The sequence below is a fragment of the Oncorhynchus gorbuscha genome, linkage group LG26 (genome assembly GCF_021184085.1).
Source record: "Oncorhynchus gorbuscha isolate QuinsamMale2020 ecotype Even-year linkage group LG26, OgorEven_v1.0, whole genome shotgun sequence".
NCBI classification, from domain to species: domain Eukaryota; kingdom Metazoa; phylum Chordata; class Actinopteri; order Salmoniformes; family Salmonidae; genus Oncorhynchus; species Oncorhynchus gorbuscha.
In genome coordinates this window covers 16,402,202-16,419,842 of record NC_060198.1, presented here as the reverse complement: position 1 = coordinate 16,419,842, position 17,641 = coordinate 16,402,202, and the positions used below count along the sequence as shown (strand labels likewise).

Genomic DNA, 17,641 nt, shown 5'->3' with positions numbered 1-17,641 from the left:
CAGTTCTGATGTCTAGAGGCTCTTTTCAGTCATAATAGACGGTAGCAGCAACATTATGTGCAAAACAATAAACAACGCAAAAAAAAACGAACTCGCATGATTGGTTAAGAGCCGATAAGTACCCAGGTGTAATAGTGGTAAGGATTCTACGGAAAAAAAAATCGAAAAATAAAATGATTGTGTAGCACTGTAGCAGTAGCTTGTTAATATGGCCGATGAAAAAAACGTATTGAATTTGAACAATTTCAGACAGCGGTCATTATTTAAAGAGCTTTTATTTTGAAGGCACAAACCGGAAGTTATTATTTTATTACTACCAGCAGCAGCAGGAGGAAGTAAACGTTTAGAAAAATTATAATTATTTAATCAAGAACAGTAGAGGGGCAAAGTCAACTCCGAAATCGCTGAGCTAGTAATTAGCTCTATGTTCATATCGAGACGGTAAGACATATTTATTATGTTGTGTTTTATACACGTCCTAACAGTTTTAGAAGAGCAGTAACGTTAAGACATGTCGTGCTATATTAAGAATATAGTCACAGGAAAATGGTGCCATCCATTTACCTGTGACTATATTCATCATATTACACGGTCGTATGTGTACTACTATGTAACGTTTACAAACTAGCTTAAAAATTACAATTGAAACGAACGAATATTATGTTTTGTATCTTTATTAATCTGCCCACCGGAGAGCGCGTTTGTTAGACCTAGACCTGTTAAAAACAAGATTTTGTTGCTATGCTACAGAAGTATGGGGTGTTTTCACTAAGAACCAAACGGGAGGGGCCTACCTGAATTCGTCCAATAGAAACTCTAGTTTTTGTTGCAAAACGTTTCCCGTTGCAAATTGTTTTGCTTCAGTTATGACTGCTGAATACACCCCCATGTTGCTTGCTGCTAGCAGTCTTTGCTTAATTTTCGTTTGTTTGAACTTGTTTCTATTGACATTCATTAGCATATCCTATCCTAGGACCTATGTGCTGTGTAACTTCGCTTGGTTCAGTTGGACGTCAGTGCTCTGCCCAGCTACAAAATAGCTTGCAAACTCGCTAGTTAGTTTGTAGTTTTATTTGCAAGCTAGCTAGTTAGCTAACGTTTCCCTGTACTGAAGTTAGAACCCCTTGCCCAGTAAGTTTATCGCCTTTTACAGTATTTACCTGTCTTTTTAGCTAGATGGCTAGCTATCTTGCTAATTGTGGTAGTTGGCATAACTAAACTGCTTGTCATTTCTCTCATCAGATTTCAAAAGGGATGAAATGCCAGGCTCACTGTGTATACAGTGTCAGACACAAACCACTGTGTTTAGTAAGACCTGCAACAGTTGTTTCTTTAACCATCCAAAAGAGAAGATGTTACAAGCTTTGAAGAAGTATGATTACGAATGGGAACACAATGATTGCCCCAATTATAATAATAGCTCTCAGATATTGACTTCCATTAAAGTATTGGTAAGTGTTCCCCCTCCTCATATAACAATGGTAAACATAACAATACTATTTTTCAAATTATAGGCTAGCTACTACTTTAAATCTGAATGTCTGATTCTGTATTTCAGCTCTACAAATTACATACTCTGGGATTTGTTCCCCTTCTCCTGCTTGGAAAAAGGAGAAATGGAACAAAACATATCGATATGGATTCCTTTTGCCCTCACCCTCAAGTCATAAAAGAAACGGGCTCTATTGAAACCTTGAGAAATATTTATTTAGGTCTTCTGAATGGTAAGTGTACCACGTTTGTTTGTTTGTTTTTTCTTTCTTTTTTAAAAATGTTATTTTAGAAGGGTTTTCTTTTACAATTTAGTACTCAAACTCAGCTGCTAGACATAACGTGGAATATTGCATCAAGGAAAGATTCACTCATTTTGAAAGTTATATTGTATTTGTGCGTCTTTGAGCGATATTTTATCAATCCCCGGGGTCATTTCATGTGTATCTGAGCTATTCACCATTCAAGCATACAGCCAGTTTGACACATTTTGCATTATATGATACAATGTGACGATATAACGTTAGAAATCGTTGAATCTTTCCTTTAAGTGACATCAATATTACAGCTACAATAACATTCGGTGGTCACAATCAGTCTCTATCCAGAAATGGGCCCTAAATCATAATTTGATTTATTAGGATCCTCCATTAGCCGATTCCAATGGCAACAGCTATCCTTACTGGGATCCGACACGAAAAGACATTACAGACAAAATACTTAACTATTTACTTTTATTCTGTTGGAGGAATTAGCCTGTAAAAACTAATATTTTCCATGTTTATGGTGTTAATCATTTTTGATAGCTATCTGCGGAAGTAAGGGGGTCGGGTGGGGGACTTGCATTCTGTGAATAATTTTTTGGGGACAGCCACCATACCAAACATCAGAGCCTGTTGTTCCTCATAGGATGATTTTAAAACAGTCTCTGAGCCACCGAGGAAAGCAAGTTCTGGGTCAGATTCAATGGCCCTCTCATATACCTATTGAATAGCATAAAAAATGTTCACACAAAAGTCATGAAACCTCTTAAGGCTTTACATCTGTCACACTGTGGGGAGACCTGGGGGTAAATTCTATGTAGTTTGGTTTTGGAGTAATGACGCCTATGCATTACTTTGTATCAATTGATATCTGTCATTGGTGGAACATGAGTGAATTCTAGACAGGGTTTCTCCCCAGATATCATCTGAGATCTAAATATTTAACTCTTTAGCTACCCTAGGTCTCCATGGGGTGACTAGTAGAGTCCTCCGTATAGTTGGAGAAAAAGGAGAAGGACTGTGAGACAAGGTGTGTTGAGTTGGGAGGGCACTGTAGCGGGTAATAAAATAAATGTTGTACTGGGAGGATTTCAACCTTTTGGATCTACCCTTTAACATAGTGTCTTACATGTAAATAACATAACAAAAATGGGAATCGGAGCATTCAAATGTGTTATTTTAACTGGTTGAATGATGCAAATTGCTTATTTATTTGTTCTATTGTGGCCAGACCCTTTCTCCCCCACTCAACAAATACCTTATCAGACCAGGATGGAACAAAATAATAATAATAAAAACATTGAGGTGTATAGAGGTATCAGGCTCCTTAAAAACATTTCTCAAAAGAAAGGCATTGCTTGTCAGTTTGTTTAGGCACTCTGCTTTGCTCCCGAGTGGCGCAGCGGTCTAAGGCACTGCATCTCAGTGCTAGAAGCGTCACTACAGACCCTGGTTTGATTCTTGTTTCGATCCCGGGCTGTATCACAACTGGCCGTGATCGGGAGTGCCATAGGGCGGCGCACAATTGGCCCAGCGTCGTCCGGGTTAGAGGAGGGTTTGGCCGGGGTAGGCCGTCATTGTAAATAAGAATATGTTCTTAATTGACTTGCCTTGTTAAGTTTACAAATATATGTATTTAAAAAAATGCATGGCTGGAAGAGAGGAATTTGTTGCGGTCTTGACTTCAATATTTTTCCACAGGGGGGGCTTCAGTGGCCAATTTATCAGGGAAACCTAATACCCTGGCATTTGCAGCCCATTATTAATGTTTACAGATTGGTAGGCCTAGGCCGCCACTTTCCTTGCGCTTTTGCAAGGGAGCTTTACAGATACAATGGGCTTTGTTACCCCAGACAAATGGCATGATTGTTGAATCCAATGTTTAAAAATATATATATGAAGAGGAAAGAAAAAATTAAGGAACCTGGGAAGAGAAACCATTTTTATGGCATTAATGCACCCATCATGGATAGTCACTATTCTCCAGCTCTCTGTTTTGTTTTAAGATTTATAACCAGTTCACTGTAGTTAAGCTTGAAGATGAGCTTTGGGTTTCTAGGTAGTGTACCCCATGTTTCTTTATTTGACATCCACATTAAAGCTTCTGTAGTGATATTTGAATAACTATCATTCTTTATAATGCAGTCACACTTGGCACCGAGTCCCAATGCCAGTGCTCCTCAGTGTCTTCAGAGCCAGCCGAGGTAGAGGGAGCCCCTACAACAATAGATCCCGTGGGAACACCTGCACCAACAGAGCTACACAGAATACCCATATCCATCCGACTGAACATAATACCCACACCAACAGAGACGTGCAAACACAACACACTAATCAATCCAGTGGAAACCTCTACAACTGTCAATCCAGCGGGAACCCCGACACCAACCAAGCGAGACGGAATCCCCATATCTTTACGACGGAACCTAATCCCTACACCAACAGAGCCAGGCAAACCATCCACACCAACCAATCCAGTGGGAATCCCTACACCAACCAGTCTAGTTGGAACTCCTACAGCAATTGATCCATCAGGAACCCCTGCACCAACTATGCTAGACAGAATCCCCACATCCATCAGCCTGAACAAAATCACCAAACTAACAGAGCCAGGCAAACACTCCACATCAACCAATCCTGTGGGAACCCCTTCACTAATTAATTCAGTGGGGACCCCTGCACCAGCCGAGCTAGACGGACTCCCCACACCAACAGACCCAGGAAAACCTTCCACATCAAACAAGCTAGACGGAATCCCCACATACATCTGCCTGAATGGAATCCCCACATCCATCTGCATGAATGGAACACCCACCTCAATACAGTCCAAAATCCCTAGACTAATACAACCCAAAATCCCCAGACCTATACAGCCAAAATTCCCCACACCAATACAGCCAGGCAAACCCTCCACACAAAATAATCCAGTGGGAACCCCTATACCAATTGATGAAACATCTAACTCCTCTGAGCACCAGGACCAAGAAATGCAAAGGCCAAAAAGAAAAATGTGGACAGGTAAGCATTAGGAGCCGGTTTCCCTGCCACAGAGTAGTCCGGGCCTTTAAAAAAAAGAAAAATGAAATGTTGAAAAATAAAATCTGTGTCACAACGTATTGTATATTTGCAGTTCTCACGTGTTTGCCATTTATCACACAGCTGGAGATCTAATCGTTGCTGAAGACGGTGCAACCATTCAAGCACAAAAGAAAATCAAAACAACAGGTATAACTGATATTTCAATTAACTTAGGTTCTGTACAATCAATCTACATTTCTGTATTGTGCCACATTGTCACGATAATGCAACATGCATCATATGTTGCAAAACACATCATCATGAGGATGTGGCACAATACACTTTGCATTTTGAAGTGCTATATCTTGAAATATTGATTGCTGACATGTAAAACATTTTGGAACTGGATAAGCAGTGCACTAATGAAGAAGAAAACAACAAAACATTTTTGAGTGGATTATTCCATTAATACTATAAATGGAGCTGAAAAACATAAAATAAGGATTGTATCAATAATTTGCTATCATATAGCATTGAGACAAAAATATTAAATAGTTTTACGATCCTGTGTTTTTAAGCTTTCAAATGATATTAAAGACAAACGTATTCTCTTTATTAGTTGCAGGGCTATGGGTATTTCATGATAGTGGGGGGGTCCAAAATGAGCCAGCTGAGCACCTCTATCCCCTGAATGGTTGGTCATTCAGGTCCAAGATTCACATGCTCATCATTTCTACCATCGGCATGTATATAAAATTTGCTTTAAATAAAAAAGATGACTCATTTAATATGCAATAACCTCACGGCTACTTAATCACTTTCACTTTCAAAAGTATCACCACAGACAAAATATAGATACATCATTGGTGATATAAAGCTGAAGCATCCGTTTAGAACTTCCACTCACCAGCAAATATAGTGAGAAGAACATGCAGTATGTTGAGCGCAGAACATGTTTTGCTCACACTACAGACTGCTATATCGATCTGCTAATACATGACTAGTAAAGTGCCAGTGCACACTTATTTTTTATTTTTTTACCTTGTTTATTTTTTATTCAGATTTTTCAGGGGGTGCTGTATGACAGAATCCATGAAATGATGACCTCTTCCTAAATATTTGGTCAACTATAAAACATTTTGGTATGGTTTCCTAGAAGCAAGGGTGGCTCATATAATCCATTTGGCTCAACTTACCCCACTCTCCCCGCCATCAAATGTTGTAGACTTGATGCTTTGCCAAAGTTTCCAAAAACAATGTTGTTGTTTAGGAGTCCAAGGGTGAATTGAGTTCTTGCACACACAGACTATTTGCTTTGTTCGTAGAAGAGTGGCTGAACATGGATACGGATAGGCCCACGGTGTCAAGACATGCAGAGGTAGACACCGAAATATTAGATCAACTAGAAAAACACAAAGGTAATTGATTTAATAAGGAATTGCCTCATGGCTACCTCATAACTTTCACTATTAAAAGGTATCATTGCGAATGATTTACGTTCTGCAACTTTGTGAAGGCGTCTGCATGCTTCCCAGCCAAAACAGTTCGGAAGAGTTCGTGCATGGTAACATTTTGTGACGTTTTGGACTTCGGTGAGGGTTTTTTCGGCTGTTCGGGTACACCATTTTTTTTCTTAAGGCAAGCTGAAGTTCGGAACTAAAGTCTACGCCCCTTCGGTGATTAGGATTCTTAAATAAAGTATTTTTTTTTTGCCATTCAACGGGAGATTACTCGTTTTGATGCAAATCTTTTCATTAAGAAATACTGCACCAAACATCTTAGTCTCGCAATTTTACATCTAACTAAGATCTCCACTACAAAAACGTCTAAATTAATAACAGATTTCTTGAGTTATTTAGATCCATTCTGACTGTTTTGAGGAAGCGTATCAAAATGGACCAACAGTACTATTGCCATGTTTTCATTTGAACTGAAGCATGCTGACGCCTTAACAAAACATTGTCACAGTTATCTCAAAGATGAATTTGCAAACATAACATTTGATTCATTTGATCTGTTTGTAGAAGAGTCGCTGAACATGGATACGGATAGGCCCATGGTGTCAAGACATGCAGAGGTAGACACTGAAGTATTAGATCAATTAGAAAAGAGCAGCATTGTACAAGCAACCAACAAGCAAACTTTGTGGGCTATAAACTGCTTTAAGGACTGGCTGACCGAGAAACAGATGATAGTGGATTTTTCAACCATTGAGAAATCTGAAATGAATGTCCTCTTGCGAGATTTTTACTGCTCTGTTCGAAGGGGTAAAGGTGGGGAGTATTGCATCCCAAGCTATATCGGAATCCGGGCTGGCGTGAACAGATTCATTAACCTCCCTCCCCTTAGCAGATCCTGGTGCTTGATGAAGGACAGTGAGTTTACCTCCTCTAATAATGTATTTCTTGGGGTACTAAAGAAACTCAGACGAGAGGGCAGGGACAAAACTACCCATCCTAAGGTGATTACAGCACAAGACCTTGAGATTCTTCAAAACTCTACTGTGCTAAGCCCCTACACACCCAGAGGACTAGTGAACAAAGTGTGGTTTGATATCCAGTTACACTTTGGCCCCAGAGGAAAAGAGGGCAATAGACGGCTAACACCACAGTCGTTTGTTATAAGGTACGATGAAAACGGAGCAAAATATGCAACGCTGACTTCCAAAGAAGAAAGACCGAATCACAAAGATGCAGAAGAGCATAACTTGCAGAATCGCTGTGGAATCATGTTTCAGAACCCTGATAGTCCACTCTGTCCAGTCGCCTCCTTGGAGAAGTATCTGAGCAAGATCCCGCCAGATGCCACCGCCCTCTACCTCCATCCTAAGAAGATGGTCATCACCAGTGACAGCATGTGGTATAGCCAGGAGCCAATGGGGTTCAACTACCTTTCATCAATGCTGCCCCGACTGTGCCAGGTTTGCTTTTTTTCAAGCAAATTTTGTAACATTTGAATATTCGCTAAATAGCTAAGTTGTACTCATAACTCAACCTGTTGTTGCTTCTTGGCTCACTCACTCTCTTTTTCTCTCTCTAGGAGGCTGGTACATTGGAAAAGTACACAAACAATTGCTTCCGAACTTTGCGCGAGGTCATGTCTGTCAGCAGACTGATAGTTCCTTGAAGAGTGCCGTAGCTGAATCGGAATTAGTTAGGTAACATAGATAAAAAATATGTTTTAATTATTTTATACTTGTCATTAGAATGTCTTCTTTTGGACTATACTGTTGGCAGTTGCATTTTCTTCTCTTCTCTAGGGAAAAGTCACTGGGCCCAGAGAGAGGAGAGGTCAGACTTGTCTTTTACATGTCTGGTAATAGGCAGAATATCAGAAAGGGAAAAGTCAGGTTTAAACATTGTCTTCATAATTAATATATCTGTTAAACCATGTGAAGGGCCCCACCATGTCTGTATTCCAGTCACTCCCTCCTTTTTCCATTGGGGGGAGGAGTGTGGTAATGTCTGGAACCATTGTATGTCCCCTCTGATGTTGCCCTTGTCTTGATTTAGTATATGACCTAGAGGCTCACTACCCTCTGGGAGTTTGTCCAGGAGGGGTGTATTTGAGATGGGAGTATCTAGAACTGACAATTGATATATGCCATTGGATGAGGTAATATGAAGTACCAAGAACGAGATTAGAACCTCGTCTTAGAGAGCAAACTGAACGATAATTTATAGCTAATGCTATCTGGCTATGGGATACTCCTCTCTCAATTAAAAGGCCTTTGTGCTGTTTTCCTATTATCTGTGGTTCGTCATGTAAGTGAGAGGGGTGGATCTTTGCTATAAAAGATCTGTTGCCATTATGTTGACACTCAGAATTCATTTATAGACACTGAATTTATCTGAGGGTCACAGGGCTATGGTGAAGCTCATATTATTAAAATATTAAGTTTAAAGTATAACTCTGACTTGTGTGTGGTTTGTAAACTCTCCTTTCACTTTGTAATACGGGAAATTACCATGACAAGAGTTATTGAAAACATTTACATTACATTACATTTAAGTCATTTAGCAGACGCTCTTATCCAGAGCGACTTACAAATTGGTGCATTCACCTTATGACATCCAGTGGAACAGCCACTTTACAATAGTGCATCTAAATATTTTAAGGGGGGTGAGAAGGATTACTTTATCCTATCCTAAGTATTCCTTAAAGAGGTGGGGTTTCAGGTGTCTCCGGAAGGTGGTGATTGACTCCGCTGTCCTGGCGTCGTGAGGGAGTTTGTTCCACCATTGGGGAGCCAGAGCAGCGAACAGTTTTGACTGGGCTGAGCGGGAACTGTACTTCCTCAGTGGTAGGGAGACGAGCAGGCCAGAGGTGGATGAACGCAGTGCCCTTATTTGGGTGTAGGGCCTGATCAGAGCCTGGAGGTACTGATGTGCCGTTCCCCTCACAGCTCCGTAGGCAAGCACCATGGTCTTGTAGCGGATGCGAGCTTCAACTGGAAGCCAGTGGAGAGAGCGGAGGAGCGGGGTGACGTGAGAGAACTTGGGAAGGTTGAACACTAGACGGGCTGCGGCGTTCTGGATGAGTTGTAGGGGTTTAATGGCACAGGCAGGGAGCCCAGCCAACAGCGAGTTGCAGTAATCCAGACGGGAGATGACAAGTGCCTGGATTAGGACCTGCGCCGCTTCCTGTGTGAGGCAGGGTCGTAATCTGCGGATGTTGTAGAGCATGAACCTACAGGAACGGGCCACCGCCTTGATGTTAGTTGAGAACGACAGGGTGTTGTCCAGGATCACGCCAAGGTTCTTAGCGCTCTGGGAGGAGGACACAATGGAGTTGTCAACCGTGATGGCGAGATCATGGAACGGGCAGTCCTTCCCCGGGAGGAAGAGCAGCTCCGTCTTGCCAAAGTTCAGCTTGAGGTGGTGATCCGTCATCCACACTGATATGTCTGTCAGACATGCAGAGATGCGATTCGCCACCTGGTCATCAGAAGGGGGAAAGGAGAAGATTAATTGTGTGTCGTCTGCATAGCAATGATAGGAGAGACCATGTGAGGTTATGACAGAGCCAAGTGACTTGGTGTATAGCGAGAATAGGAGAGGGCCTAGAACAGAGCCCTGGGGGACACCAGTGGTGAGAGCGCGTGGTGAGGAGACAGATTCTCGCCACGCCACCTGGTAGGAGCGACCTGTCAGGTAGGACGCAATCCAAGCGTGGGTCGCGCCAGAGATAACCATCAATGGACAACCGAAAGAGATGTCAAATAGGCACAATGTGAGTCAAGGCAGTGACATGCTTCAGTTTTACTTCCTACCAGCAACATTCTCTCGGTCTTATACACAAATAGAGAGCTTGACAAGATGCATACTCACCATATGTATTTGGACACTGAAGCTAAGGTTTTCATTTTTTTGTGGTGACAGTCCAGAATGTAACCTTTTTAAATTAAGGTTATATATTAGGTATAGATTTTGCTTTGCGCTGTGACTTTACTATTCAGAATTGTAAGCCTTTTAAGCTTTCTTTTCACCAACAAGTTGTACACTACTGGAAACTGTTTAACCATAATCATCCATTTAGAAAATGTAAAGTTTAGGGGAAAAAATCTCAGCACTACGAAGAATGGATGGATAAGAGGATATAGTTGCTTCTGATGGATAATTGGGGGAATTCATTTTTGTATGAGAATTTCTCTAATTTAATTTTGTTTGTGGCTGGAAGCAATTTGAGGTTAAACGTCCTAGATCTGTTTTTAAACTGGTTAAAAATAACATGTCTACACCACTTTATACCATCTCTTGTGGCAAATGGTCATACTTACAGCTGTTTAACAAATTAATATACATTATATTTCCCTAATTTACAAGATCTATTGTTTAAAGGTTATGTACCAACTATCTAAAATGACCTGTACCCCCTTTAAATTTAAGATTTTGAACTATATATCTCTTTCTCAGAAAGAAATAGAACTAACAAAACAATTGTGCAAGCTATAAGTGTGCTTGAGAGTTAAGGTGGTAACAAGAAGCATGGAAAACCAGATGAGCCAAACATATGTTGCGGGAAGGAACAAAAAGGCCCAAGAGAAGTTGTAAACCATCGGGAACCAGGAAAAAGAACGCATCGAGAGAACATATGGAGTGAAACAACCTCGTCTGAGGGCATTTGATGTAGAATATGAGTAACAACAAGTACATGTATTCTAAAGTGTGTAGGCATAGTGCACTTGATTACATTATAATTTTGGTCTACATGCATAATTGTAGCCTACTTTTCCTTCCCGGCACTAGAGCTGCTGAATCAAGTGCACCTACGCTTAACAGTGCGAAACAAATGTAAAATATATATATATATATATGTATATATATATATGAAAGCAAGGCTTTATTAGTTTATAAACCATGTTTTTGGGCTTATTGTTTTTTGCGGAAATGCTTGGAGATCACGATAGACCTGTTGGTAACCGCTGTTGTAGCCTTTTACTTACGAAGCACATCGGAGCATAAATTAAAATAACTCCCCACTACAGATTGACCGTTTATTAGTAAGGAAGGGCAAAGGCCTGCAAATGACTAAACCTTATATTTGCCCAAAGGTATACTGGTGAGAAGAATCTGTAGTAAAACTCAGACTCGAGAATAAACTGTCTTCACAAAATGAATAATTAGACATTCGAAACCACCTTGAACCATTTACAAACTTATTGGAATGACCACACAAACTGAAATTGTCATTCATGGGCTGCGGGCAACCGTAATTTGAAAACCACAAATCAGAATGTATATATTGCAGTCGATGACCACCCTGCCACTTGCTACTGGGAGGAGAATATAACCATTATACAAGATGGAACTGTGACTGCAGTGATTGACCTAACATGTCCAAGTTGTTTGTAGAAAAATGTTTTGTTTATGAGAATGAATGAAATACCTAGTGATGAGTTAGGCAGTCATAGGTATACTGAGCCCATAAAGCATGGATAAAAACTTTCATCACTGAAGAATCATTCGATAAAATGGCAGTATATTGCAAAGTAGACTACGATTATGCGTGTAGGCCAACATTATAATGTCAAATCTGAATGGCTATGCCTATAGACTTTAGGATACTTGTTTTACTGATTACTATATAATACTGGTCCGTGCTTGCCAGCAATGGAGTGTCAGGAAATGTAGAAACTGAAATTCCAAATTCAAGTGTTATAGTTATCCATCTGACTAGCTTTTGCACTCAACATGGAAATATAATTGTTGTATTAAAGAATACAAGGCTTATCAAGAGACTACGCATGATTATTCATGCAACACACCGACTGTGTTATATTACGATGAGCTATATTATAATCACTAGGCCTATGCATTGCATGCAGAATGTTAAAGAATGTGATGAGTTACTATGAATGTCATCAGATCGATATAAGCATTAATTCATTACATAAAGGATATATCTCTGTTCACTTCCTGCAAAAGAAAGTTTGACACTAGACAACATATTTTGTTTTATTTTGTATTATTATATCATTTACAAAAATAAACATTTGAATATTAAAACTTATCTACTTGCAGAGAAACAGCTCAACATTTACATTACTTTCAGTCATGTAACAGACTCTCATCCATATCGACCCACAAAAGCAACCAGCTTCAACACCCTGCTCAAGAGCATGTCGACAGCTCTCCCACAAGGTCAAAAACGGGGACCCTAACCAGCGACCTATCAGCCATCGCCCCAAGCTCCCAACTGCCAGGCCACCAGCCCTCCAAGATCCACAGTTCCCCAAGAGCTGCCCCTCGACCATCCAAGACCCTGCCCTCCCATATTTAAGTGTGTGTGTGTGTATGTGCAAGTGTGTGTATATGCATGTGTACACATGTACAAAACGTGAGCGGCATCAGCCTCAGGCAAACGGGATTAGATGTAACAACGTTGCCCCTCAGTGTTATTCAAACTTAAACGTTTTATAAAAAGTTTAGGAAAAAATTATCTTTGACGATCATTCTGTCCCCCGGGGGCCCAGCAACTCTACTCCCATTTATCTCCAATTCCACATTTACAACCCTCAGCCTATCCCACCCATCTCTGCTGGCCACCCTCTTCTGATTTCTACGTGCCATATATCTTTCAAATATAATAATAAATGTAGGTTCATGCTCTACAACATCCGCAGAGTACGACCCTGCCTCACACAGGAAGCGGCGCAGGTCCTAATCCAGGCACTTGTCATCTCCCGTCTGGATTACTGCAACTCGCTGTTGGCTGGGCTCCCTGCCTGTGCCATTAAACCCCTACAACTCATCCAGAACGCCGCAGCCCGTCTAGTGTTCAACCTTCCCAAGTTCTCTCACGTCACCCCGCTCCTCCGCTCTCTCCACTGGCTTCCAGTTGAAGCTCGCATCCGCTACAAGACCATGGTGCTTGCCTACGGAGCTGTGAGGGGAACGGCACCTCAGTACCTCCAGGCTCTGATCAGGCCCTACACCCAAATAAGGGCACTGCGTTCATCCACCTCTGGCCTGCTCGCCTCCCTACCACTGAGGAAGTACAGTTCCCGCTCAGCCCAGTCAAAACTGTTCGCTGCTCTGGCTCCCCAATGGTGGAACAAACTCCCTCACGACGCCAGGACAGCGGAGTCAATTACCACCTTCCGGAGACACCTGAAACCCCACCTCTTTAAGGAATACCTAGGATAGGATAAAGTAATCCTTCTCACCCCCCTTAAAATATTTAGATGCACTATTGTAAAGTGGTTGTTCCACTGGATGTCATAAGGTGAATGCACCAATTTGTAAGTCGCTCTGGATAAGAGCGTCTGCTAAATGACTTAAATGTAATGTAAATGTAAATATGCGGTGATGTTTAACATACCATTCGAATCTCTCTACTTTAATAGAATCCACAGATTGCGTGTTGAAGATGAATTCTTTACTAAGATTATTAGTAATTGACTGACCGGGTCTCTCCAGATCTCCCAACAACATCTATTTCTATTAAAGGTTGACCGATTATGATTTTTCAACGCCGATACCGCTTATTGGAGGACCCAAAAAAGCCGATAATGACAATTACAACAATACTGAATGAACACTTATTTTAACTTAATATTATACATCAATAAAATCAATTTAGCCTCAAATAAATAATGAAACGTGTTCAAATTGGTTTAAATAATGCAAAAACAAAGGTGTTGGAGAAGAATATATGTGCCATGTATGAAAGCTAACGTTTAAGTTCCTTGCTCAGAACATGGGAACAGATGAAAGCTGGTGGTTCCTTTTAACATGATTCTTCAATATTCCCAGGTAAGAAGTTTTAGGTTGTAGTTATTATTGGAATTATAGGACTATTTCTCTCTATACGATTTGTATTTCATATACCTTTGACTATTGGATGTTTTTATAGGCACTATAGTATTGCCAGTTTAACAGTATAGCTTCCATCCCTCTCCTCGCCGCTACCTGGGCTCGAACCAGGAACACATCGACAACAGCCACACTCGAAGCATCATTACCCATCACTCCACAAAAGCCGCGGCCCTTGCAGAGCAAGGGGAACAAATACTCCAAGTCTCAGAGCGAGTGACGTTTGAAACACTATTAGCGTGCACCCCGCTAACTAGCCAGCCATTTCACATCAGTTACACCAGCCTAATCTCGGGAGTTGATACACTTGAAGTCATAAACAGCTCAATGCTTTAAGCACAGCAAAGAGCTGCTGGCAAAACGCATAAAAGTGCTGTTTGAATGAATGCTTACGAGCCTGCTGGTGCCTACCGTCGCTCAGTCAGACTGCTCTATCAAATCATAGACCTAGTTATAACATAATAACACAGAAATACGAGCCTTAGGTCATTAATATGGTTGAATCCGGAAACTATAATTTCGAAAACAAAACGTTTATTCTTTCTGTGAAATACGGAAACGTTCCGTATTTTATCGAATGGTGGCATCCCTAAGTCTAAATATTGCTGTTACATTGTACAACCTTCAATATTATGTCATAATTACGTAAAATTCTGCCAAATTAGTTCGCAACGAGCCAGGCGGCCCAAACTTGCATATACCCTGACTCTGCGTGCAATGAACGCAAGTGAAGTGACACAATTTCACCTGGTTAATATTGCCTACTAACCTGTCTTTTAGCTAAATATGCAGGTTTAAAAATATATACTTCTGTGGATTGATTTTAAGAAAGGCATTGAGGTTTGTGGTTAAGTACACGTTGGAGCAACGACAGTCCTTTTTCGCGAATGCGCACCGCATCGATTATATGCAACGCAGGACACGCTAGATAAACTAGTAATATCTTTAACCATGTGTAGTTATAACTAGTGATTATGATTGATTGATTGTGTTTTATAAGATAAGTTTAATGCTAGCTAGCAACTTACCTTGGCTTCTTATTGCATTCGCGTAACAGGCAGGCTCCTCGTAAGGCAGGTGGTTAGAGTGTTGGACTAGTTAACCATAAGGTTGCAAGATTGAATCCCTGAGCTGACAAGGTAAAAAATGTGTCGTTCTGCCCCTGAACAAGGCAGCTAGGCCGTCATTGAAAATAATAATGTGTTCTTAACTGACTTGCCTCGTTAAATAAAGTTGTGGGGGGGGGGAATCGGCATCCAAAAATACAGATTTCTGATTGTTATGAAAACTTGAAATCGGCCCTAATTAATCGGCCATTCCGATTAATCGGTCGACCTCTAATTTCTATAGTCAATTTTAGATTAATATTATGCTTTTTCAGCCCTTCCTGAACCTGAGACCAGAAACTGGCTACTTGAGGGCAATATCAAAACAAGTGGTCTATTGATTCTGTATCCTCACAACAAAATCTGCAGAGCTGCCCCAAATATTCAATTTTGTTGGTGGCAAGAATTCTGTACCAACATCGTAGCTGAAAAGCACGAAGTCTTGAATATTGCGTTGTTTTATGTATCAACTCATATACCCTGTACCATGGAATCAGTACATCAAAAATCTCTTCCCAGCTATTTTGCTATCTGTATGGCACAGCTGTCAACGTCCTGGTACTCAAATGAAACTGGTATACTTTCCTATTTATGCTATTTTTATTCCTCTGTCAGTTTGATGATTTAAATTGGGCAGACAGATAAGTTCACTGCCTCCTTAATTTTTGGGGTGTAATCAATTGGTGTGATTCAGCAGACCTTCTCATACAATTATGATAACTCCATGAAAGACCATTCCAATTTACAATATAATTTAAAAACAAAATACCACTTTCAGACATGTTTTCCATAAATGTAGGTATTTTATCAACCAGCACAATTGAGTTCAACCATAATATTTGTTGTGATATTTGTTCTGTCTTTTCAGGGGGGTGAAATTGTAACCAGCTGCAGTGCTTGTTTGACAAATATACAGTGGGGCAAAAAAGTATTTAGTCAGCCACCAATTGTGCAAGTTCACCCACTTAAAAATATGAGAGAGGCCTGTAATTTTCATCATAGGTACACTTCAACTATGACAGACAGAATTAGAAAAAAAAATCAGAAAATCACATTGTAGGATTTTTTTATAAATTTATTTGCAAATTATGGTGGAAAATAAGTATTTGGTCACCTACGAACAAGCTAGATTTCTGGCTCTCACAGACCTGTAACTTCTTATTTAAGAGGCTCCTCTGTCCTCCACTCGTTACCTGTGTTAATGGCACCTGTTTGAACTTGTTATCAGTATAAAAGACACCTGTCCACAACCTCAAACAGTCACACTCCAAACCCCACTATGGCCAAGACCAAAGAGCTGTCAAAGGACACCAGAAACAAAATTGTAGACCTGCACCAGGCTGGGAAGACTGAATCTGCAATAGGTAAGCAGCTTGGTTTGAAGAAATCGACTTTGGGAGCAATTATTAGGAAATGGAAGACATACAAGACCACTGATAATCTCCCTCGATCTGGGGCTCCACGCAAGATCTCACCCCGTGGGGTCAAAATGATCACAAGAACGGTGAGCAAAAATCCCAGAACCACACGGGGGGACCTAGTGAATGACCTGCAGAGAGCTGGGACCAAAGTAACAAAGCCTACCGTCAGCAAGGGCATTGAAGAAACGTGGCTGGGTCTTTCAGCATGACAATGATCCCAAACACACCGCCCGGGCAACGAAGGAGTGGCTTCGTAAGAAGCGTTTCAAGGTCCTGGAGTGGCCTAGCCAGTCTCCAGATCTCAACCCCATAGAAAATCTTTGGAGGGAGTTGAAAGTCTGTGTTGCCCAGCAACAGCCCCAAAACATCACTGCTCTAGAGGAGATCTGCATGGAGTAATTGGCCAAAATACAAGCAACAGTGTGTGAAAACCTTGTGAGGACTTACAGAAAACATTTGACCTCTGTTATTGCCAACAAAGTGTATATAACAAAGTATTGAGATAAACTTTTGTTATTGACCAATACTTATTTTCCACCATAATTTGCAAATAAATTAATTTAAGAATCCTACGATGTGATTTTCTGGATTTTTTTCCCCTAATTTTGTCTGTCATAATCGAAGTGTACCTATGATGAAAATTACAGGCCTCTCTCATCTTTTTAAGTGGGAGATCTTGCACAATTGGTGGCTGACTAAATACTTTTTTGCCCCACTGTATATACTCTGAAAAAGTTCATTATCAATTCATCGAAAATGAGACATGGCAATCTGCAAAAAGGCCTTTTTTAAACAATGGTTGACCTTTTCATAGTAATCTACTTGAGAACAATATAGGGTTCAAGTAAAACTTTTGTGTAAGTGAAGCTTTTCGAGAGCAGTTTAGTGCTTTTATATTTAATAATCTCAACCCACCCAGTTCATATTCATTACATAGATATGCACGCTTTATCCTGTCTGGTCGAGATGGGGATGGCAGGGAAACACGTTGACAGAACTCCCTCCAAAACTGTGACGTGAAGCTT

At 40.7% G+C, this 17,641-nt stretch overlaps 1 protein-coding gene across 2 annotated transcripts; it reads left to right on the top strand.

The window, feature by feature from the left end:
• The first annotated feature begins 317 nt into the window (after window positions 1-317).
• On the top strand, window positions 318-8,671 carry LOC124016292. Of its 2 annotated transcripts, none has more exons than XM_046331838.1 (8): window positions 318-441; window positions 1,243-1,451; window positions 1,559-1,724; window positions 3,900-4,772; window positions 4,914-4,979; window positions 6,098-6,190; window positions 6,797-7,692; window positions 7,812-8,671. In XM_046331838.1, the coding sequence occupies exons 2-8, from the start codon at window positions 1,260-1,262 to the stop codon at window positions 7,896-7,898; spliced, it is 2,373 nt and encodes a 790-aa protein (XP_046187794.1). In that variant the 5' UTR covers window positions 318-441; window positions 1,243-1,259; the 3' UTR covers window positions 7,899-8,671. The 2 variants fall into 2 exon arrangements, with proteins under 2 accessions (XP_046187794.1, XP_046187795.1); XM_046331839.1 differs by lacking the exon at window positions 318-441 and adding an exon at window positions 908-1,131.
• Window positions 8,672-17,641: the final 8,970 nt, after the last annotated feature.